Source organism: Ictidomys tridecemlineatus, chromosome 11, assembly GCF_052094955.1.
Source record: "Ictidomys tridecemlineatus isolate mIctTri1 chromosome 11, mIctTri1.hap1, whole genome shotgun sequence".
NCBI lineage: Eukaryota > Metazoa > Chordata > Mammalia > Rodentia > Sciuridae > Ictidomys > Ictidomys tridecemlineatus.
In genome coordinates, this window is record NC_135487.1 from 131,961,768 (window position 1) to 131,986,939 (window position 25,172).

Here is a 25,172-nt window from a genome sequence, read left to right on the forward strand (position 1 = left end):
TCCGGGGCTGTCTCCAGGGCCAGGGGCAGCGGCCGGGCCTCCCAGCACAGGTCCCTCGGGATCAGGCACAACTGCCCCCGCAGCCCCCTGCAGAGACGTTCCGGACCGTGTCCGTTCCCCCGCCCGGAGCCCGGGAGCAGGGTGGGTTGCACGTGGCGAGCTTCCGGCTGCTGGGCCGTCGGGGCCGGTAGTAACGCTCCTCCGGGCTCCTCGGGTCGGAACGCCTGCGGGGCCTGGCTGCTGCCCTCTTGGGCCCTGTCCTCTAGGGTTCGAAAACGGTCCTGAAGCAACAGATACGTCGAAATAGACGCAAACCAACAGGGCAGAGGTCTCTGACCTCAAGGCACCCACAGGGTGAAGTTGGCCTCCCACCAGCTCAGCCCCTCCCGTCGCGGAGGACCGACGGCGCTGCGCACGGCCTCGGCCATTAGCGGTGAGCAGGCCGCGTCTCCATCTCTCCAGCTGCCTCCTCTCCCCCCAGGTTTTCTATACATTCCAAGGGTCTAGCTGATGACTTCTTTTTAATTGCCCTTATCTGAAAAAATAATACTGTAAAATCCTCCAACAAAGGAAATGGTTTCTGAGCCCACGACTCATCCCAGAGAAGGCGGCTCCTGCTGAGAAGGTCCCAACCGGGAACTACTCTCTATTCCCGTAGACTTTTACCCCGGGGTTGGGCCCCCTTTTTAGTGCACTCTGATGGAACATAAGATGCATCTAGGATGTTCACAATGAATAATTTAATTCTCTTCATTTTAAATTTAAATGCAGATTCCAAAAATTATAGAATCAGCATTTAAAGCCCACTTTATGCCATTTTTCCAAAAATGAGAAAAATGATAAATGACAAAACCTTATAAAATCGCCTCTAAATATCAGTTGTATCTCCTAAAGCTTTTCTTCCTACAAAGAACAGAAAATTGCAAATCAGACATTTTATTTCATACTCATAAATAATAGAAAGAAAATTTCTTGTGGCCAAAGAAACTGAAAAAATTTCAAGAAAATTCTAAATTCGTTGCCAAATGCTGCAGACAAATTTATATCTAGTTCAGCTCTGAAGGTAACAGACTTATTTTCTCCAGAAGATTTAATAGGGGATCTTTAGCTAAGGAGTCAGGGATAGTATGTGAAGTCATGTGTCCTACAATGAAATGAGAAGGATTAAGTGTCAGCATAACTTGATTTGTATGGTGGATACTTTGATCTGTTCCCATTTCTGATTTATTGAGCTGTAGAAAATGTCAAGCCTGGAGGGCTTTAAGCCTTACTATTGCAAACTGTTTATTATAAACAAAACACTATGAGAATGGCCAAAGGATACATGTATAGATAAACGGAGATGAGTTGAGATGCCTATAAGAGACTCATTTTCATAAACAGCACCAAAGCAATTTCATGATGAAAAGAGTGTCTTTTCAACAAATAATGCTGGACTAAATATCTAATAGTGAAAATTCAACTGCTATATTTGGACCTATAATGTACCCTCAAGGCTCTTGTGTTATAGGCTTGGTCCTCAGCCTGGTGCTATTGAGAAGTGGTGGAAACGTTAAGTGGTGAGACCCTAGTGGGAGATTTTAGGTCATTGGTGGTGTGCCCTGTAAAGGGATTATAAAGTCACCAAACTCTTCCTCTTTCCCTCTATATATTTTTACTCTAAAAGGATTTTTAATAATAGCCATAAGGTGAACAGCTTTGCTCCATTGGTGCTCCCCGCCGTCATGTGCTGTCTTGCCACAGGCTCAAAAGCAAAAGGGCCAATCAACCATGAAGTAAAACCTCCAAAACTGTGAGCCAAAATGAACCTTTTCTCTTTTTAAGTTGAGTATCTCAGGTATTTGTTATAGTGATGGAAAGCTAACCATCATATCCACAATCTACCTCACAATATACACAAAAAAAAGGCTAATTTGAGTCAGGTTACAGACCAAACCATATAAACTACAAAGTTTTAGATGATAATGTCCTCATGACCTAAGAAATAGTTCCTAAGTATGACTCAGAAAGAAGTAAAAAGGAAATATTATAAATTAAACGTGATCAATATTAAAATGTCTTCTAATAAAAGAGACCAATATGAGTGAAAAGGCAAGCCACTGGAAAATAAGCTTTTGTTTTTCAAGAAAATTCTAAATTCATTCAGACATATTTTATGAACTTCTCAAAGGACCTGTATCCAGGAAATATGATGAATTCTTACACATTTTTTAGGATAGGCAAAGTTTAAACAGATGCTCCAAAGAGAATATATACTAATGATCAATAAGCATGTAAAAGAGTGCTCAATACCATTAGTTGTCAGGAAAATCAACATTAAAACCACACTGAGATACTTCTTAACCTAGGAACATAGCTAACATTATAAAATATGAAAACACCAAATCTTGGTGATGTAGAACAATCACCAATCAGAACTTTTTATTGGAAATGTAAAATGTTATAGCCACTTTTGTTTGACAGTCTCTTACAAATTTAAACATAAACATTCATTTGTCCTAGCAATTGTTCAGCTAGATATTTTCCCCAAAGGACTGAGAAATATATGTACACACACAAAAATTGTAACAAGAATTTTCATAGCAGCTTTATTCACAATAGCCAAAATTACAAATAACCCAAATGTCCATTATCAGGATACTGGTAAACAAGTTGTGGTATATCCATGCAATGGAATGCTCCTCAGCACTAAAAGAAATGTACATCTCATATACTCATTACCACAACTAAAACTCAGAGACATTACGCAGAAAGAACAGTTCAACACCACATGCATACTCCCTGAGTTTGTCTAACAGGGAATTTCTAGAAGGAAGCAAGACAAAGATATAAAATATCAACACAGTAGCTTTCAAAAATCATAAGAGGATAATGACAATGAAAATGATGGTTCTACTGATTTAACATTATTAATTATTTACTAAACCCAGGCACAGAATGAAGTAGACATTTTACAAGGAAAAAATTAGGTACCTGTAATTTGTTACTTGTCCAAGGCCATATAAGGGCAGGACCAGATTTACAAACCAGAACAGACTGGTTTGAGCACAGATTAGACCAAGTCTTTCTTCTAGTGCTCTAATTCCTTGAGCATAGGTTAAACCAGATTTTTCTTCTCAAGTCTGGGTATTTCTGGGTTTTTTTAGTTGTAGAGGTGAGGGGGGGCAAAATAGGGAGAAAGTGTGAGGGATGGAAGCTAGAATCTGTAGTTGTCAAAGAACACAACAGTAAACAGTTGTGAATATTATTACAACAAAAGTTGTAAAAGCTTCTGGGAGGCAGAGTTGTTGGTTGCAAGTTTGGCTTAAACATTGTGCTGAGATGAGAAGAAATTGAGAGGAATCATAGGTTCAAACATGAAAACTAAAACACTAAGCCTTCTAGAAAAAAATGCAGAAAATATATATTCATAATCCTGGGTAGGAGAGATGTCTTAGAGATCACAAAGGCCTTTATGATGAATAGAAAAAAATACATAAGTTCTATTTCATCAAAATTAAAAACTGATGCTTATCAAAAATCATCAGAAGAAAATAAAAAGATAAACCACAAACTGAGAGAAGATATTTCCTTATTGTGCTTATTTGAAAATTAATGAAAGGTTGTGTATAGAGAGAAAACTTTCAAAAACTGATAATAAGAAAGAGTCAAGCCACTGAAAAATGAGCAAATACTTGAAGTTTTTATACAAAGGAGAATTTTTAAATGGCAAAAAAACACAAGATGAACACAAATTAAAATCATGATGAGTTATATTTATGCACTGCTATAGTCTGAACATTGTATCCCTTCCAACCCAAATTTGTTGAAATCCTAACCCCCAAAGTAATAGTATTAGGAGGTGGGGCTTTGGAATGGGACCATATCATGAAAGCTATAATCCTCCTGGATGGCATTAGTATCCTTATAAAATAGGCCAGAGCAGGTTTGCTTCTCCTTCCACCATGTTCACAGCTAGAAGTCCATCTGTACACCAGAGAGGGAGCTTTCAACAGATAATAAATCTGCTGGCAACTTGAACTTGGATTTCCCAGCCTCTAGACCCATGAGAAATAAATTTCTGTTGTTTATAAATTACTCACCCAGTTTGATACTTTTTTTTTATAACAACCTGAGCATACTAAGTTATGAACCCACCAGAATGGATAAAATTGTAAAGACAGAGAACACTTAAGTCCTGACAAGATCATGAAGGGACCCAGGTTAAGTAGAAGAGAGACGCTTAAGAGAAGTAAAAAAAAAAAAATAGCACAACTAATCTGGAAAATTATTTGGCAAATTTCTAATAATGTTACATTTATAACTAACTTATGACCTAGGGACTGTGGATACAGCTCAGTTGGTAGAGTGCTCGCTCTGTATGCACAAGGCCCTGGGTTCTATTCCCAGCACCACACACGTAATAATAATAACTACCCTGTGAGCTAACAATTCTATTACAAAGCATATACTCATGAGAAATGAATGTACCTATCTACAAAAATAACTGTGCCTTGTATGTGTCCCCTTCTCTTACTGTGCCCTTGAGTGTGGCCTACCCAGGTGTCAGTCAACCTGCTGACAGTGGACATCATGAAGATACTCAGCCCCCTGAAACCTGACCCCTTGCCTCATTTGAATAGCTTCTCCTCAATAAAAGGGGTCAGCGCATGCTCTCTCTCTCTCTCTTCGGACCCTTAAGGTCAGAGGAGCCGTCACAGCGACTCCAAAGAAAAAGGTATTTGTTTCTCTTGTGTGGGTATTTTGTGCAGCCCAGTTAGCCCAGTTTAACTAGAGTGACCCCTGAGCCTTTTAGTCTAGAGAACAGAAATCCGGCAATTGGTGTCCCTGGGTGGGCCACACCCAAGGGCACAGTAAGAGAAGGGGACACACACAAGGCACTTCCATGGAAGATTTTATCCTAAACAGGGCAAGGGGTTATATTACAAAGGAACAGGTGAGCATAGCTTCACCCATGGGGCTGTAGCAAGACACACCCATGCATGAGACACCCACCCTCGAACCCAAGAAAGGTGCCACATTTCTGCGACTGAGAGCCTCAGCACCCAGCTGGGGAGTGTAACTCAGTCATGTGTAAGGTTGGCCTCCCATATCCACCCACAATGTTACCAGTAGAATCAAGATCATCATCATCCTCTATTATTTTTGGTGAAAGCATTTCTTTTATTGTTGTATGTCGAAGTGCGGCTGGCTGGGCAAAATAGCCGGGGGGTGACGAACAACTTGTGTACGTTGATACAGCAGGAGTGGAAGCCGTTTATTGTAGGACAGGAGGGGTATTTATACATTCTACACAGCTTATCTAATTAACATAAACTCGATACAGCAGTCAACCAATAAGGAATCTCCACACTTAATGACTCGCTGGCATTACTTCACAAACCACTCCCTCTGGCATTTTGCCAGGCGCCATCCAGACTTGTTTACAGACTCTAACAGTTGTATCATTATATTTACATGTTGTTTTTGAAAATAAGCTGCCACTATAATTTTATGATTGTAAATACAGGTGTAGTCATCATTCTTGTTCCAATGTCTTGTGCCATTTGCACAAGTATTTATATAGGGTAGAGTCCTAGAAGTTTGATTATCGTATCATAGCAGATACACTGTATGTTTAAGTAATAAGCCTGTAAATTTACCTTCCACAGAAGCACCACCAATTTATATTCCACTTTATTTTTCAGCTCAGAGAATCCCGTTCTTCATATCTTGCTAGCACAACAAACTATCTATACATATTTATCTATGATAAGGGAGTGTTGCTCTTCTAACTTAAGTAGAGAAGGTATAACAGATGACATAAAGGACATTTAGTAGGATAGTTCCCTCTCTGTTCCTCAACTGAATCTCCAAGATATTATGTATGACCATAATTTGATTTCTGTGGTGACCTAGTCAGCCAGAGCCAGAATGTCCACAGTGACTTCTTGAATAAATTTGTGCCAAGCAGCTTACCCAGAGGTCCCTGACATTTGATCTTCTTTTCTCTCTAAAGAGTAAGAATGAATCAATATGCTGTTTTTGTCAGGGTTCTCCAGAGAAACAGAACCAACAATCTCTGGCTATCTCTACCTATTATCTACTGATTGATCAATTAATAGTTCAATGTTTATTTCAAAGAATTAGGTCACATCTACAATAATGTTTGACAGACTGAGTACCATGGTAAGTTGACTCATAAAATTACCCATAACGCTGGATGTCAATCAATGTTAGAGTGCCTGCCTAGCATGTGCAAGAACTGATCCCCAGCACTGGAAAAAAAATTAGCATTGTCCTTGATTTTTATTTTGGGGAAAACTATTTCCATATAAATTTGCCCATCTAAGATAGAATAGCCAATAGACTTCTTTTTTTTTTTTTTGCACCAGGGATTGAACCCTGAGGTGCTTATGAACCACATCTACAGCCCTTTTCTGAATTTTTTATTTTGAAACAGGATCTCACTAAGTTGTTTACAGCCTCACTTAGTTGCTAAGACTGACTTTAAACTTGCAGTCCTACTGCTTTTCAGCCTCCCAAGCTGCTGGGATTACAGGGTCAATAGAATCTTCTACTTTATGATCACCCCATACTGAAGTGGAACTATTGAGCTCTTGACTCTTGTTCCCTCAGTTCATCTACTGAATCTCATGAGCAGAAACTGAGACTTTGACTTTTACACACTAAGTATAGATATTGGAAAAGTCTTTTCTCTCTTTGTTTATTGTCAACTATTGATGCCAACAATGGTATTGATGTGGAATTCTGTTTCTGATTTTATGAAATGAACATCTGAGGATGATCTCTGTTGAGCAGTGGTTAGCAGGGGTCCATTCTCTGTTAGGTGGTACATGTTAGCTAATCTAGTCTATGAGTCATTTTAATTGCTATTTATATGTCCTGACGTTTTTGATATTTCCTGGTATTTGAGTGCCAGTATTTGCAAAAGTGGAATATCTATAACATGGATAATCTCCACAATAACTCTTCCCTTAAGAACACTGACTGCCAGGTGCGGAGACGTACACCTGTAATACCAGCAGCTTGGGAGGCTGAGGCAGGAGGATTGTGAATTCAAAACCAGCCTCAGCAACAGCAAGGATTGCTAAGCAAACTCAGTGAGTCCCTGTCTCTAAATAAAATACAAAAAAGGGCTGGGGATGTGGCTCAGTGATCGAATGCCCCTGAGTTCAATCCCTGGTATCAAAAAAGAGAACAAAGTAGGGAAATTTAATTTATCTGGAATTTGTAGATTTCCTTTTCTAGTCATGATGGAATATTTGTAGTAAACCCTCCCTCTGAAAACCAACAGATAAAATATGGTTTAAAGAAATTATGTTTGAAGTCTTTGGAAAGCTATCAATGCAGCTGGGACCACCCAGGTCAGAGAGAGAGGGAGATACAGTTCAGTGGAATGAAACCAATTCTCTGCTTTTACCCCTCGGGGCAAGCTAGTTCTAGACAAGTGAGGGCCAAGAGTCTGAGACACTGGAGAGAGGAGAGCTGCGAGGAGGGCAGTACTTACGTAATCTCTTGGAGGTAGGAGTCGGTGAGATGTGGATCTGTCCAAGTAATCAGACTTGAAAGTCAAGATCTAGAGTGAAATAAAAAGTGAACTAGACACTTGGTAAAAATTTTCTCCTCCAGGCATTTGCAAATTCAGCTCTGTGCTGGTGAGAGCCTATGAGGGCTGACAGAATGAGGCTGAAAGAAAGCAGGTTTCAGTGGTAAGGTGGTCTAAAACAGAGGGATACAAATTGAAGTTTGAGATCTCCAAAAAGAGAAGATAACTCTCAAATGGCAACTTGCACATCTGTAGCCCAAGAGTGGACAAAATGGATAAACTGAGACTGCTTTTGAGTTCACACTGTCGATCAGCTGAGTCAGAAACTATAGCAAGAGCAAAAAAAGCAGACCATAGAAACTGACTGGTAACATGATTGAGACCTGAAGTCATCAGGTAGGAAAACTCAAATACATGTTTTAGGTGTTCAAGAAAATAAGTATGAAACAAATGTACACTAGAAATTAAAAATCTACTTAAAAATCAAACAAGAGCCATAAGCAACTTAGCGAAACCCTGTCTCAAAATAAAAAGTAAAAAAGGGCTGACAATGGACCTGCATTCAATCCATGGTACCAATCAATCAATCAATCAAACAGGAATTCTAGAACTAAAATATATGCTAACTAAAAAAAGCAAGGGACTATCTTTAATAATGGTTTAGATCTAGTGGATAAAAATTAGTAATTAAAAAATAATTAAGTATAAAAGTTGTAGAGAGAATAGAGAGCTAAAAGAAAGGTGATTTCAAAGAAGAGAGTAAAAAGGAAGTATAGGTCATGTTATAAAGGGCCACATGTAAATACATATAAAGTACATGTATTTGAAGTCTCAGAAGTTGAAAAAGATGAATATTGAATCAAAAGAAATATTTGGAAAATAAAATGGCCAATTTAAAGTATCTGTGAGTTTTTAAGCTAAGTGTGTTAGAAATTCTACCAGCTCCAAACAGGATAAGAAGAAGGGAAACATACTGGGCATGTTTAAAATTGTTGAAAATCAAAGGCAAACTGAAAAGACATGGAAGTACCCAAAAGACCAAAAAAAAAAATTGTATTTCAAAGATTAAGATCTGAACAAAGACGATAGAAAAGGAAGACAAAGAAGCCATTATTAAAGGGATAAAATACAATCTCTGACCTATCATGACCGCCTGGGAAAATGTCTTTCATCACAGAGGTGAAATTAAAGCCTTTCCAGATAAGCAGAAGATCTTCAGGAGGAAGGGCAAAGGTAGTCTACAGCCAGGAGTTAAAAGGTCCCAAGGGAAACAGAAGTGAAGGAAGAGCCATGGATAGTCTAAATATGTGGGCTAATCAAATAAACATCACTGTCCCAACAATAATATTGCCTAACTTGTAGTGTACCTTGAAATAAAATGAATGACAATAACTCAAAAGGCAGAAAAGGGGTAAAAGGGAGTTAATATTAGTAATAAAGTCCTAGCACTGTCCAGGATATATGAAATTCTATTAGAATTTTTGTTTAGATTTCACAGAATACAAACGTGCATCATGAGGAAACCAAAAACTAAAATGATGACTTTTTTGTAATTTCATGTTTTTTAAAAAAATTTATTTTATTTTCATACTAACAGTATTTTATTGTAATATACTTACAAATAATAATGCATATGAAGTATGTAGTTTGGTGTTAACAAATGTATACACCCTTATAACCATCAGCCAGATCAAGTCTTAAGAATAATTCCATCAACACAGAAAGTTTTTCTTATGTAAATTTTTAGTCAAAATACTTAAAAGAAGCAACCACTCTTCTGATTTCTATGGCTGTAATTTAGTTTGCAAGAAAATTAAAATCTGTTTTACCTTATCAAAAGCATTCTTTTTAGGCTGAGCACAGTGGCTCTTGCCTATAATCCCAGCAGTTTGGGAGGCTGAGACAAGAGGATCACAAGTTCAAAGCCATGAGGTGAGGTGCTAAGCAACTCATGAGACCCTGTCTCTAAATAAAATGCAAAATAGGGCTGGGGATGTGGCTCAGTGGTTGAGTGCCCTTGAGTTCAATCCCCAGTACCAAAACAAAACAAAACAAAAAATCCTATTACAGAGGCATCTCTGGGTTAAAGCATATTCACTTACAATTAAATAAATTATATCAGAAACAAAAGCAGATCTTTTGTCTCAACTCCAACATGCTATCCAGACAGGAAGACTTAAAAACTTCAGGGCCACATGAGTCAAAACCACAGCTACATTGGCAACTACTGGAAGCACCAGGAAGCTGGGGTAATCCTGTGGCATGTGTCACCCACAAATGTCACCCAGGTTTGGGAAAGTTGGCATGAGGCATTGTCACTTAAAGAAGAACCAGGGCTTCTGTCCAACAGTCAACCTTGATGAATTGTGGGATGTTGATCAGACAAAGTAAGTGCTGCCAAAAGCAGACAAGAGCCACTCTCATCATTGATATAGTGCAGTTGGGCTACTACAAAGTTCTGAGGAAGGGAAAACTCCCAGAGGAGCCTGTCATCATGAAGGCCAAATTCTGAGAAGACTAAGGATGTTAGGGGCACCTGTTCTAGGCAGCTTATAGCCATACAGAGGGAGGTTCATTAAATGCAAACAAATGCATTTCCTTTGAGGTCTGAGTGTAGGCTCTTTGGTGACATCTCAATATCCCTATGTATATATTGGGAACCCACTTAACAGGTCCTAAAAGGATGAGGGGCATGGGCACTTTTGTTGACTCCCCTCAAATAGAATGGTAGAGATAGCACCCAACACTTAGCATTGGCCAGTTAAACCTTTTCATTTATAAAGTAAAAGAAGAAATGCTAAGTAGCATTGTTGATGATTGAAATACATTTTAAAAGGCCAAACATACACAGACACACAAAGTAAATAAGTATATTTCATAATTATTTTATGACATTTTACTCTTAACTATGCACTTGAGATTATTTGTCTAGTGTATTTTATAATTATCATAAAGTATGCATAGCATATAATCTAATATCTTAATCATTTTAAGATGATAGTTCAGTGGCATCACATTCACATTATTGTGCTACCATCACCACCAGCCGTCCACAAAGCTGTTTTCATCTGGCAAAACAAATTCTACACCTGTTGAATAATAACCATTCATTCTCCATTCCTCCCAAACCCTGGAAAACATCATTCTACTTTGTCTCTATGAGTTTGATGATTTTAGGTACATCCTATGAACAGAATCATACTGTATTTATCTTCTGTGACTGGCTTATTTCATGGAGTACGTCTTTGAGAGTCTCCTTTTTTAAAAATATTTCATTATGCACACATATACCACAATTTGTGTATCCGTTTAACCATTGATGGCTACTTGAGTTACTTTTGGCTACAGTAAATAATGCTGTGAGTGTGGGTGTACAAATATTTTTGAGTCACTGCTTTCAATTCTTTGGAATATATACCCAGTAAAATTGCTGAGTCATATTTTAATTTTTTCATAAACTGCTATAATGTTTTCCATATCAGCTATACTGTTTTATATTCCCACCAATAGAGCATAAATTGTGGTGGTACACTCCTATAATCCCAGCAACTCAAGAAACTGACATGAGGATTGCAAGTTTAAGGCCAGCCTCAGCAACTTAGCAAGGCCCTAAGCAACTTAGTGAGATCTAGACTCAAAATAATTAAAAAGGGCTCAGTGGTAAAACACCCCTGGGTTAAATCCCTAGTACCAAAAAAAAAAAAAGTTCCAATTTCTACACATCCTCATGGACACTTATTCTTTTCTATTTCTTTTTCCATTTGTTTGTATTTTTAAATAGTAGTTATCCTAATGGGTGTGAGTAGTACATTTGTAGAATTTATATGGTGAAAATATTAGATCATGGTGTGCTACTTAGCATTTCTTCCCAATTCTGTATTTAATGATGTTTCATTGGCAGATTAAAATTGGCCAGGGTAGGTCTATTTACCTGTTGGAAATAGGCAAATGACATAAATCAGGACTTTCTTCTCAGAAGTGCTGTTTTTAAACCCCAAAGCACCAATAAAATGGAAGCCTAGGAAGTAGAAGCAAGGTCAGGGAATCCCTCCCATTCTGGTTGTATCTGGTTGTGTATTTTGATACACTGTCTCAGCTGTTTTGTCACTAAAAATTATTGCTTGCTCTTGTCATCCTCTCCACCCATTCTGTGGCCTAGATTTTATTGTGGTCTGTCATAAATCATTTTCAATAGTTTTGCAGCATCCCAGGCAACTCTGTCAATACCTGAGTAAAAGGATAAAGAAATCTATTAGACTTATGAGTCAACACAATCTTAAGTACCCATTACTCACATTCTAGTAAATTAACAAAATATTTTAATGACTTTAACAAAAGGGAAAGCAACTTATAAAGCCACAATAAAATTTTAAACAGGAATTATTCAATTGCAATGTTCATAGAGTTTAAAAAAGAAAAAAGCAATGCAAAAACCCCTAGAAATAACAAAGTTGGTAGAGATGAGCATTTGGAAGGTTAAATTGACCCCATGTTAAAGGAAACGCCCTACATGTTGCTACTTCAAGAGAAAGAAGTCAGTATTGCATTGGATTCTACTATTAGCTTTCTGAGATGATAAGACATCCTTGTGGGCTGGGGATGTGGCTCAAGCGGTAGCGCGCTTGCCTGGCGTGCATGTGGCCCAGGTTCGATCCTCAGCACCACATACAAATTCTCTCTCTCTCTCTCTCTCTCTGTCCCCCCCTCTCTCTCTTGCGCTCTCTTTAAAAAAAAAAAAAAGACATCATTGTGCTAAATCTATTAGTATACTTATAATATTATATTCTAATTTTGATCACTTTGTCCTTAAAAAACTGTAGAGGATAAAAACCTGGAGAGTTCCCAGAGAGAAATAGTAAAAACCTTTAGAAGTTTTTAAAAATTAATTTAGGAAAAGCCCCAAGAATTGTTCTCATTGAAACTGTCTTCAAGAAAATTAAAGATGTGCATGAATGGATATGTCACAATGAATCCCACTAATATGTGTAACTATTTATAAATATATATTAAAAATTTTAAAGTATTGGCAACATGTCATTTTGATATTTTCCATGCAAAAGCAAGATTGAACAAGGAGAAATATGTTTAGATTTAGATTTTTTAAAAAAATGAATAATTTTCAATATGAGCAAAAAGGTACACAAATATTAAAACTGGCTGATGGGAGGGGTGACCTACATTGGTAAGACAGAGAAAAGCAGAGAGCCTGTGTTGACACCAGAAGGTGGGGCTTCTTTAGGTTCTGTATCTATCTCCACATTCTAATTCTATGATTATAATTCAAGACTTGGCACCCTGAATCTTCCCCCCAGCACTCTTGTTGATAGCACAGCAATTTGGGGATTTCACCTCTTACATCTCAAGCTGTGTTTCTACCTTCATGACTCCCCAAACTTCTGATAAAAATGCTTCCTGATGTTCAAAGGGACATTCTCTGGGAACTTTATCTCAAATATAAGAGTCAAAAATACTTATCCCTTAGCCCAATTGAAATCCCACTTGTTTTCATTCATTTACTTAATCATTTTCTTGCTTTTTCTTCTAACACACTTGGGGACCCTCCTTGTCCCCCTCATATCAGCATTTCCTCTTAACTTGCTGTATCATTCTTTTACCCAGTGGGTTGCTGGCATCCTTATAGCTGAGGAGGTCCTCTTCAAAGGGGTACATTATGAGCTTTACTCTTTACTTTCCTTTAGGTTTATTCCTGTACTTCTATGCTGCTGTGGGATCTCCTTTAGCAATCCAACATCTTTAATTTTGTTTTAACTCTTTTAGGTAGCATTGGAGAAAATCCTGGCCATTGTAGAGACCTAGGCACATTTCTTCTCCATCCTTCCTTTCAAAAGATACTATAAGAGGGTTCTTCATGAGAAAATGCTCCAACTGAAGACTGGGATGCATCAGCCCTTAAAGAAGAAGGGACCTGCTGAAAGGGGAATGAATGAGCAGAAGACTTGGCCTGAGGAAGCACGAGTCTCTTCTGTGTCATACTGCGGGTAAGAGAACATTGTCAGAGACTTCCATTGTCAGAATTAAGTCATTGCTGCTGTCATAATGGCTTTTAGGGTCTATATCCAGACTTCATACATTAATTGCAGGGCTTTCTCTTAAGACCTTCCTGGATTTTCTTTAGGGAAAAGTCTATAAAATTTTTAATACTAGTTTAAATTATTCTAAACAGATTTGTTTTATTCTGACCAACCACATATGCACTCACCAAATGCAAAATCTCCATGGGTTCTTGAGTTGATGTCTTCATCATGTGAGTGGTGTCTTACTCCTGGATTGATGGGAATTTCTTCACATATTTCTCTGCTGAATATTGAGCTCTCCCAGTGCCTAAGGAGGTGGATTTATATAGAGGCCCCCTTCTACACTTGGACTGTATATCTTGAATCATGGTAAAATTACTTGTCTCAAGCTTTTAGTAATAATCTTGGTTTCATATAAACTTGGTAAAAGTGTCATAGGCAAGAATAAGTTAGCTCCTTTGTCTCACATTCAAAATGAATGAGGATACCATATGAAGTTACTGTGAACCATATGAAGATATTACAGTGAATCTCAGATTTGTTTAAATCTCATCTCTACCTTGAAGACTACTGAAGACAGAGAATATAGAGTCTATATCATGCCTAGACCATTTGTCATGGATATTTTATTGAGATTTACTTTAGGTGTACTATATCAAGAAAATGGCAGCGTTTTTTTCTACACATAAACTTATAATATTGATTGACTATGTTTTTGAAATAATACATGTGCCCTTTTTTTCTCCTGCTCCTACACAGTTTTTGCAAACTTCCACCATTTTTGTCCATTGGAAAACTCTATCCTGAATAACATATCCAAAATGATTCCTTCCTTGATCTTACACTAAATTCTCAAATCTTTCTTCCAAGACTACAGGATCCTGAGAAATCTAATCTAGAACACAGTAAACATTGACTTCCACTAGGTCTGCACTTGTATCTAAATTAGTAGGTTACTTTGTGTAAAATGTATATTCCTGGGAACTTCTTCAGAGTTTTTCATCAGTGTTCCATATGACTGTGATGCGGGTGATCCCTACGTCAGTAACTGGCATACCCAGAAATGGGGATGGGATGCTCATATTTATTGAGTGATATATTTTCATCAAACTTTGAGAAAGTCAGTTATACATATCACAAAATTCTATCAATTTAATACCATAATTGCCATTTTATTAATAAAGATGATGTCATAAAGAAGTAAATTGCTCACTATATTTCGTAGTTAGTGGAGGATCTAACATTCAAATCCAGGACTGTCTTTTCCAATGGTTGTGTCTTATTTCTTCAACCCATCTCTGGGAAAGGGCTTAGTAGGAAAAATATATTAAAATTAGCTGTTTGTAGAAAATTCAGTACATTTATTTTTCAACAAATATTTTTACATGGAAAACACTTAAATGGACATTAGGGTTATGGAGCAAACAAGGCAGGCCTAGCCACTTTTCTCATGAAGACTGTTTTAGAGCATAAATGCCAAAAAATATACCAACAAATTACCTAAATATATCTTAATTTTCATTTTGATAAGTGTCATTTATTACTTGAAAAACTGAGAATAGATAAAAGACTTGTAGTATCCAGAATAATAGATGGGTTTCAGGAAATGGAATCAGCTTTATTCATCTCAGAGATCCTTGAAAGTCAGAATAAAAAGATACATGACATTGATAAAGAATATTGGTTAGGAGTTTTGAGCCAAGATTTTTATTTATGGTTCTTCCACCTACCAACTGTGGGAGATTGAGTTTATTTCTTATTCTTACTGAGCCTTAACGTCCTTATCTGTGACATAAGATAAGGTCCCTTCCTGCCCTAGTGTTTTCTACATTTGTGATGGACTGGCATATTAAAGAGCCTATTACCTTAGTATTTGCATCCAGCACCAGGTCTTGGCTCTTAATATGTTCGCGTGGGTAGGTTTATATACTCATGTGATTGCATGTGTAGGTGTGTACTTATATGTTTTTATGTTTTCTTCAAGGAACACTATGCTAATCTTACATCCTAATATTTCAGACTGAAAGAACAGGAGAAGGAGCACCTTCTGGGTTGGAAGTGATAGGGAGGCCTAAGTAGCCAAAGTGGGCATGGGTGTCAAAGTGAGGCTGGAGTCTGAAAGTGAGAGGGAACTAAGAAGTGCTCACATCACTAGACTCCTTTAGCAGTAGATTGTACCAAGCAGCAAGGACTTGGCCCTCTATAGGACAGACACAGAGCTAGCTTATGCTACTAGGAAGAGGAATCACAAATTCAAGAGGAAGAAATATGAGCATAAAGTCCTACCCCAGACCCCAGGATGTTGACCTTGGGGCTGCCATCCCAAAAGAAGACCATCAAGAAGTGTAAGCTTACCAGGAATGAAAGATGTTTAGAAAGGGGTTAGAGATGTCATTTCTTACCTTAAATATTTCTGTCCTGAGGGTCAGAAAGAGACATTTGTATCTGAAACCCCAGTAATAATACTTTTCTCTACTTAATATTACTTATATTTTAGTAAGGCTTTTAGAAAACACAATATTGCATAAATATTTATTGAATGTTTAATTTTCTAGACCCTATACTAAGCACATAGGGTACAATAAGATGTGGTCTCTTCCATAGAGGAACTCCAACTGAGTGGGGAAGGAAAGTATATAAAGAGGTAATCTCAACAGAATGCCCTAACTAGTCTAGCTTCTCTCTGGGTGTTTTTGAAGCCCAGCGGAAGGATGCAGGGTAAGCAATCTTAAGAAGATGTCACCTGTTGAGATGAATTCCAAAGGACATTCTCATGTCATAGAGTGCTCCACAGGTGAGCACATAATCTGTCTTAGAGAGAAGGGTTTTCTGCTTTAATGAAGGATGCATAGGATACCTGAGAAAACACATAGGACAGGATGCAGTGAGGGATGAGTTGAGATTTTCAAGGACTTGTCTTTTTCATTATGGAACATGTTTACCAAGAGTCTCTTCTGGGTTTGGTTTTGTGGATTTGAGATGAATAAAGCACTCTCTACTCTGAAAGAGCTTAGGGTGCATTGGTATTAAACTTACATAATGACATGAGAAATTTTGGATGGAAATGTAAATAACGTTTAAAAGGTTCAAAGGGGGTTCTCTGCTACCTGGGGTAAGAGCTGTCCTAATCCCCTCTGATTTTTTCCAACACCTGGATAACCTATTCTAAACCAGCAACTCTGGATCTCTGGCAAATTTCAACTTTTCAGAAGACAGCCAGCACTCTATGTTCCCTGCTAGAACAATACAGGCAACACTGACAAAGCCTCCAAGAAATAAGAAGCTGTGGTTCTACTCCAGCCAACTAGCTGCAGAAACACAGGAGATGTCAAGTTGGTCATATGAGTTTACCAATACCAAAGTAATGAGGGGTAATTTGTCTTCTTTTGATAAGTTAAATACAGATTTTGCTATACTCACTCCAACATTAAACTCTAGTACTTGGGCTGGGGATGTGGCTCAAGCAGTAGCACGCTCGCCTGGCATGTGTGCAGCCCAGGTTCAATCCTCAGCACCACATACAAACAAAGATATTGTGTCTGCTGAAAAAAACTAAAAAAATAAATATTAAAAAACTCTCTCTCTCTCTCTCTCTCTCTCTCTCTCTCTCTCTCTCTCTCTCTCTCTCTCTCTCTCTCTCAAAAAAAAAAAAATTCCAGTACTTATCATATTTTCAGAAAGGCAAAGTGTAAGGTCAGGTACCAGTGATCAAAAGGAGACAGATTAAAAGCAACTGAACAAAGCTTTATTGAGATTCACTCTCCGGTCCAATAGAGCAGGTCTGGGGAATTGCACCCAGGCTCAGCAGGATTGGAATTTTCTTGGGCTTAGGGCAGAAGGGAGGGTTTGGGACAGGAAAGGGAGGTTTTTAGAATCCCTTGTTCTCCTGGGGTTGGTCAGGGAATCTTGCTGAGATCCATGTCCTTCTAGGATTTGTCAGGAGACCCTGCTAATTGACAGGTGGTTAGGAGGCACCATCACTGCTTGTCCGCCAGGGCCTGACTGGTTGTTCTTGTGCACACGGGTTGCCTGGTGCTTTGTTCCCTTAGCATCTCAAATGGATCTAACATCCGGACGTTTTTGATGATATAGGGTGGCAATTCCATCTGGCTACTTCCTGCTGTAATAACAACAACCTTGTAATATTTTGAATTTAGGCAAATTGTTTCATAGGGAGGCTGGGGGAAAGGGGATGGTTCTGGTGTCGGTTCAGTGGGGAGGCAACTAACTGTAGGGGTATAGGAGCATCTAGTTGTAGGTCACTCTGGCAATTTCACTCAATGCTTCAGGCAAACCTGAGGAGGCAGGGAGCAATCATTAATAGAAGTCCTATTATGAATACAGAAGTGAGAACAGGAGTCAGCCACATAATGAGGGCAGAGTTTAGCCGGCCTGGCCAAGGGTCATTTGATTGTTGCTGTTTTAAGCCTTTCACCCAAATGACACAGGGTGTTGACATTCTTTTTGACCAATCCAGTTTCATTTATATAGTAGCAGCATTCTTCTTTCAGGAATAGACATGTTCCTCCTTTGTCTACTGTCAGGAGATCTAGGGCTCCATGGTTCTGCTTGAAACTTGAGCAATAGCTGTTTTAAGAAATCTCTGTCCTTTTAACACATGACTGATTGTAAAAACAAACGTACACAGACTTCTTTATTACTTACTTAAACCCTCATATTTACTTCATTGTATAAAGACTTTCTTATCCAGAAACATTTTCTTTTCCTTCTATTAAATATGGTTTCCATACCTAGAACCTTCTAATTTCTCTTTCCCATCTGTTAACCCCCTTTTCTGTTAACATTCTGAAACAATGTTATAATATTTTGAATTTAGGCAGATTATTTCATTTTAATAGAAATAAATGTTATTTATAATGCTCTTAGTACTCTTAATTGGAACAATTGAAACTTTGGGTCTTTGTATATAGAAATCTTTTGTAAGGTCATAGAGAGATTGAATTCTGTCTGTTGTCAGGCTCTTAGAGGTTGGAGTGAGGAATATACCTAAATGGGTGACTGAAGAAGTAGTAAGCTGGCCTTTGGCTAAAGAGACCCTGATAGCCCGGGGACCCCAGGAAATTGAGGAGCTGAGCAGCATGAGTTTGAGAAGTCTTCAGGGATAAATTACGTAGGAGAAGGTCATCCACATATTGTAAAAGAGTGCTATTCCCCAAGTCACAAGCAGTTAGATCCTGTGCCAAGGCTTGCCAAAGAGGTAGGAGCTATCCCTGAAGACTTGGGGTAGGACTGTCCATGTCAGCTGTTGATACCTAAGGGTGTAGGGTCTTCCTATGTGAAGGCAAAGAGGTAATAAGAGTCAGGATGGAGGGGCACTATAAAGAAGGCATCTTTAAGATCCAGGACAGTAAAGTAAATGTATTCAAAGGGGGAATCTGAGAAAGAAGAGTGTAAGGGTTGGGAACCACCGGGTAGATGGGAATAACTACCTCAATAATTAGGCATAGATCCTGGACCAAGCGATAGGCTCCTGAGGGTTTGCGTACCGGCAATATGGGAGTGTTGCAGGGGGAGTCAGTAGGGATGAGGAGTCTCTGGGCAAGTAACTGCTCTATGATGGGTTTGAGTCCCTCCCTGTGGGTTTTGGAGATGGGAAATTGGGGACACAAAGGAAGTTTACTTTGAGGTTTCAGCTGTATACAGACTGGCTTGTGGTGGGAGGCTATGACCGCCTTGGAGGTGTCCCAGACCTGGGGATCAACTAGGTCAGCAGGCAATGGCGCGGTAGGTACTGTTGGGTTATTAGAGAGGGTAAGGATTAGAGGCAGAAGGAAATGGGTGGTAGTATTCTTGGGGTATAGTTGGAGGGTGGCTCCTGGTAGTTGGAGAACATCTCTGCCTAGGAGAGGAAACAGACAGGATAGAATGACCATAAAAAAGTGTGTGAAAGGGTGTCCCTCCAGGGCACAGGCCAGCCTAGCAGTTCAGTTTGGGAAGGAGAGTTTGCTGTCAATCCCCATAACTGAGACCTAGGAATGAAATGGGCCCAGAGTGGACAGACAAGACAGAATAGGTATCCCCCGTGTCCACAAGGAAGGTTATGGACTTACCCACTGCCTGGAGCATTACCATGGGCTCCTCAAGGGTGATGGGGGTCCTCGAGTCCGGGCTTCTTCAGTCTTCTGTGAACCCCAATACTTCAAGAGAAGGGACCACCTGGCTGGTCATACCCCCAGTAGAGGCCCTGAGGAAGGGCCAGCCATGGGGCAGTCGCTCTTCCAATGTCCTGTCTGCTTATAGGTGGGGCCCAGCCTGGAGGGGGGCTGTGAGTTTGGGCATTGGTGATCCCAGTGACCTTTGCATCCACATTTGAAGCAAGTTCCTGGCAGAGAGGAATGCTGGATCCCCTGTGAAGCTTTCACTAGAGCCGCAGGCCTCAGGGCGGCTGCCAAGGCCTGGGTTTGGAATGTTACCCTTTTCTGCAATTGAGCCTGACTGGCTAGTTCAGCAGATTCCTCCCAGGCATTATAGACCTTAAAGTCCATCTTCACCAGATCTCAGATAGGGGTCTGAGGGCCCTCCTCAGCTCGTTTGAGCTTTTTTCCACTATTATTGGCCAATTGAATAATGAAATGGGTTGTTAACACTGTAGCCCTGGAGGGAGACTCAGGATCCAGCTTAGTATATTTGGTGAGGGCCTCTGTAAGGCAGTTGAGAAATAAGGCTGGATTCTCATCTGGATCCTGGATGATTTCTCTCAACTTATCAGTTACCCATCTTATTGGAAACCGCCTGCATGCCCGCTATAAGATATGAGACTATGCAAGTGTAGTGATAGCAACCTTGTCGGCCATCTTGATAGTCCCAGATGGGTTTGGTTAGGGGAACGGCTGCTTCACCTATGGGGAGAGTTACATCTGTTAGACGAATTTGATCAGCATGATCTCATGCAGCCTGATGGATGCGGGTTTGCTCATCCTGGACATGATGTGGTCTCTTCTCTCACATGATTGATTTTTTTCTTTCAAATTCCCAATGAGCATCTGGCTTTTTTACCAAATTGAAATGTATTATAAGCTCAACAGAGGGACTGGATGGCAGATTTTAAAGATGGAAAGAGAAGAAAATCTTGTTGCATTTTCAGAAGTATGGCAAAGGGGGAATAGCAATTTTTGAAAGAATCTTTAAACTTTAGGACATTCTTATTTTCTTTCATTTCCTTTACTATGGGGAGGGGGACGCAGCCAGTGTCTCTTTGTAGGGTTCTTTCTGTCCAGGGGAATCCAAGCCACCCTAAAATTTATACTCTCAGATAATTAGCAAATAACAAAGCACAAATACTTAGAAATATATTTACAGGAAATGAAGCCCCTAATAGATCTAGTCCACATGGGTTCTGGAACTAGACAAAGGGAAAATGGCTCTTGCTGCAGTCCAGCTGCAGCAAAATAACTGGGGGGTGACTAACTTGTGTACGTTGATACAGCAGGAGTTGGAGCCATTTATTGTAGGACAACAGAGGTATTTATACATTTTTCACAGCTTATCTTAATTAGCATAAACTAGATACATCAGTCAACCAATAAGGAATCTCCACACTTAATGGCTCACTTTTGTTACTTCACAAACCACTCCCTCTGGCATTTTGCCAGGCACCATCCAGACTTGTTTACAAACTCTAACATTTCTCTGGCAAAATACCAGGTGTTATTTTGACTTGTTTACAGACCTTAACAGGCTCTGATAGTTTATTTAAAGGGGTGCATCAAAGGCAGGGATAAGATTTCAAGGGCGGAGTCTTGCTTCCTGATGTCTTGCAGTCAGCAGGTTGATTGACATCTTGGCAGGTCACATCCAACTCAAGTGCAGTGTGGAATCTTTGGCAAAGTTTTAGGGGGAAGTTCACCTACACCAGGCCGTCAGTCCCTGGGAAGGTAGTGGCCACAGGGAGTTCCCAATGCCAGACTTATCCCCTCAGGAGGCTACTAAGTGCAACAGTCCACACACAGCCCATGGACGGCTTATGACACTTTACGATGCTTAAGTTGATAAACATTGGGCCTCCTTTGGTGATACTTTCAAGTACCTTCTGCTGAAGCATCATAATCTTTTCTACCCTTGCTGCTGCTGCTTTCCCACTTTAGGAAATATTCCTTGATCCAGGATCAGGCTAGAGAGTTGACTCATCTCCAGAAAAAGGTGAAGATTGGGAAAGCTATCTCCTCCCTTCTCATCCGGCATGTCAAGAACACAGTAAAGACCTTTGAGGAGCTACTCACCAATAACAGCATGGACCACTACATGGAGCAGCACTTCCGTGAACAGCTGGCCAAGGGAAGCCAGTTGGCAGAGAGCCTTGCCAGCAAACTCAGCACTGGTAAGTTGGTCACAAAGCTTGGGATGACCTTCAGTCCCTCCTGTAATCCTAGACTAACACAAGCTCATACCCATCCACAAGTGACTTTTCAACCTGGTGTGCTGCTTGGTAATTACCAAGTTGGGGCCATGACAGAGTCAGGACAGGCAGGTAAGGAGTTCTGAGAAGAAACACATGGGGTCAAAGATGTCATGATGATCACCAGCACCTCCACCCTTCATGGAAAGTGGCTTTCAGGGTAGGAGGTATCTCTAGGATGAAGGGATTTGTATGAAACTAAGTGGCAGAAACAAAGAAGGAATAAGGGCAGCTGGACCTTGAAAAGGGCCTTGACTAGGAGTTCAGAGGCCCTCACTCAAGCTTGGGTGTCTATTATTAGTTCTGGACAGGTTTTTGTTTGTTTTCTCACCTAAAAATAGGTCAAATACCACTAGTTCCCAAAGGCTGCATGATTGTTCTAAGGATTAAATAAGTAGAATTAACCAGTGCACTTCAAAAGATGGTAAATCATCCTGCTGATTTGGGCATGAGTTAGACACTGTATGTACTAGGACCAGGTGGTGGGAACATTAGTTATTTGAGGAGCCTTTTACACAGAATTTTCCCTAGAGCATCTGAAGGCATACAGTAACAGCAAGTTTGCGGCCACTGTACTGGGACACACGGAGGTAGGACAGGGATATGATCTCCTCAGAGAAAGGAATAAGTTCTGCATGAAAGCTGTGATGGGACACATAGCCATGGAACTGAGGTAGGACTGTGGCAGGACTTGGAGGCTCTGGCTGGAGTGGTCCAGAGGCTGGCTGAGCAGTGTCCTGTGGTCTGTGTGGAGGGGGTGGTGGTGGGTGGGGGGATAGCAGGGGTGGGGGGTGAGGAGATATTATTAGCCTTGAACTATGATTCAGGGCAGAGCAAATGGAGATGACGATCTTTGTGGTAAGCTCAGGAAAACCTGTGGGGAAAGCTCCAAGATGTCCTAGGAAAAGTCAGAGAATCCTGGACATGAGTGTCAAGTCAGCCACGAGTCTGATCCCAGATGGAATCCAGTGTTTGTAATCTTGGAAATGAGACCTGCTTAATTTTTGACTGGGCCTTGTTGAATTTATTTTTCAGATGACTATACAAGTAAGAAGACTCAATCAGGACAGGTATCACAGACCCTCAGGTAACTCCAAATTTTCAGGATGAAAGATGTAATCTGGTGAAGAATTCTAAAGCAAGGGCCAAAAGATCAGAGGAACAGGGCTCTCATACCCAGTTGAAAAACAAATGGCTTATTATTTATTATTTACTTACTCATCAAACCATTGTGTATGCTTAGGGATGAGATGGTCTCATTTTCTTTTTTTTTAAAGTTATCCTTCTCTTTGGTTCCTATTATATAAACTCACCAATTTAGTAACATAGAGTTGCTAGTTCTTAGGAGTTTCCCAGGCCCTTAGGGATCACCTCTGTTTTCCCCTGGATGTTTAAAGATCAGAGTAAAATTAAATTTGGTTTCTTCAAGGGTGACCAAGGAGATATCAAATAGCTATAAATTTTCCTTGCAAACTAAAGTTTATACTGTGTCTCAATATTTATGACCAAGGAGATATCAAATAGCTATAAATTTTCCTTGCAAACTAAAGTTTATACTGTGTCTCAATATTTAGAGAAGGAGGTCTAGATACTATAAGATACCTGAGAGATTGCATAGCCTCTGAAACCACTTTTAAATAGGCCACTGCAAATACTATTTAACAGATTCAGTTCACAGAGTGGATTGAACTTTATGAGTTTCTGGGTGTGTTGTGATAAAAGCATGAGTATTATTGTAAAGGCCCAATGAGTCTTTTCTCATCTTTAAGATGTTTATGGTCAATGTACTGGATAACAGTTGTTCTACCTGCCACCCATCCTGCTCTAAGGCAGAAATGAATCATTGGGCTTTTTCTATGAAGGAATTATGTCCTCACGTCTCCTGGGCTTCTTCTGCGAACCTCCAAATCAATACAGCTGTGGTTTTCAGGTGACTTTTATTTTTCTTTTCTTTCCCCTGCAGTATCTTAAGGGAGATACAGAAAAAGCGTAGAATGATGGAAGTCCTAGCAACCAGGGATGGTGCCCAGTCGCAGACTCAGGCCCAGATCCAGGCTAGAGGCCTTGCCCCACATGCTGCCCACCAACCTCTCAGCAGCACCTCCCCCTTGCTTAATGAGCAGGAAGTGCATCCTACAGTGAATGTAGCCAGTGAGTACCTAAGTAGCCTCCAATGTGGGGCACTCACACAAGGTCTAGGCAAGAGGAGGCATCTTTGCTGCCAGGCCCTGTAATCCAAGGTACTGTGATATACCTTTTTGAACACAGCTCTGGGATTCAATACCAAGTACAAGCCCCAAGAGTCTCAGGAAGCTTTTTTTCATTCCTAGTCTCATATGCTATCACTCAGTAGACCCCCTCTGACATGTACATGGTGTTGGACTTGGTGGGGGGTGGAGGAGTACAAATTGGGATGCTGATGGAGGGGATAAATGCAACACAGCCATGTCATCTTCCTGACCAGGCTAACACTGTGTCTGGGATTCTGGAATTCTTGGGGTAAAGAGACATGGTTCCTATTTTCTATTTTACCCCTAAATATTCCTCATCATTCATTGTGGATTTTTGATCCCATCCTTTTTTTGTGTGAAGGGTTTTTGTTTGTTTAATACATCTGAAAAGAATGCATATACAAAAAATTGAGATGGGAAAAAGCATTGTTCAACACTAATGAATCTACAAGTTTTAGGATTTGGGGAAGGTGGAAAAAGATTATCTAAACATTTTTAAAAACTGGAAACTGCAACCAAATAAGCTGAAAAAAGAAATCCCTATTAACACTTATGAAGAGTTTCCACAAGACTCTCGCCATGATTTTCATTAAAGAATATCAGTGGGCTAGGGGGCCTCATACCCAAAACAGAAATAAGGGAATTCCCAACTGGTCAGTCCTCTTGTTGGTAAATGTCTCCCACCCCATCCACCACCAGCTTCTTCATGAAGCAGGCCCACATCCTCAAACCTGCAAGGATGCCAATCATCCTGCAGGCATCTGTCTTCTAGCACCACCCCTCATAGTTCTATGTGCCAGGTCTTCAGCTGGGTTCTAGGACCACCACACAGTGAGTTGCAAATCTATGCTAAGTATATAAAACAATGACTGACAGGGGAAATTTTGTTTTTTAATTACAAACCAAATTCATTTGGTGTATTTCAAAAGGTGCAATACTTT

General features: G+C 39.8%; 1 protein-coding gene across 2 annotated transcripts in view; it reads left to right on the forward strand.

Annotated features, from left to right (window-relative positions):
- Positions 1-198: 198 nt before the first annotated feature.
- The window catches only part of LOC120890551 (myomegalin), a 32,999-nt gene continuing 8,025 nt past the window's right edge, over positions 199-25,172 (forward strand). For both annotated transcript variants that reach the window (XM_040287495.2, XM_078027666.1), the window contains exons 1-5: positions 199-433; positions 13,328-13,548; positions 21,690-21,922; positions 23,036-23,087; positions 23,964-24,151. In XM_040287495.2, coding sequence (XP_040143429.2) covers positions 13,427-13,548; positions 21,690-21,922; positions 23,036-23,087; positions 23,964-24,151 — 595 coding nt within the window. In that variant the 5' untranslated portion in view covers positions 199-433; positions 13,328-13,426. The remainder of the gene's footprint in view (positions 434-13,327; positions 13,549-21,689; positions 21,923-23,035; positions 23,088-23,963; positions 24,152-25,172) is intronic.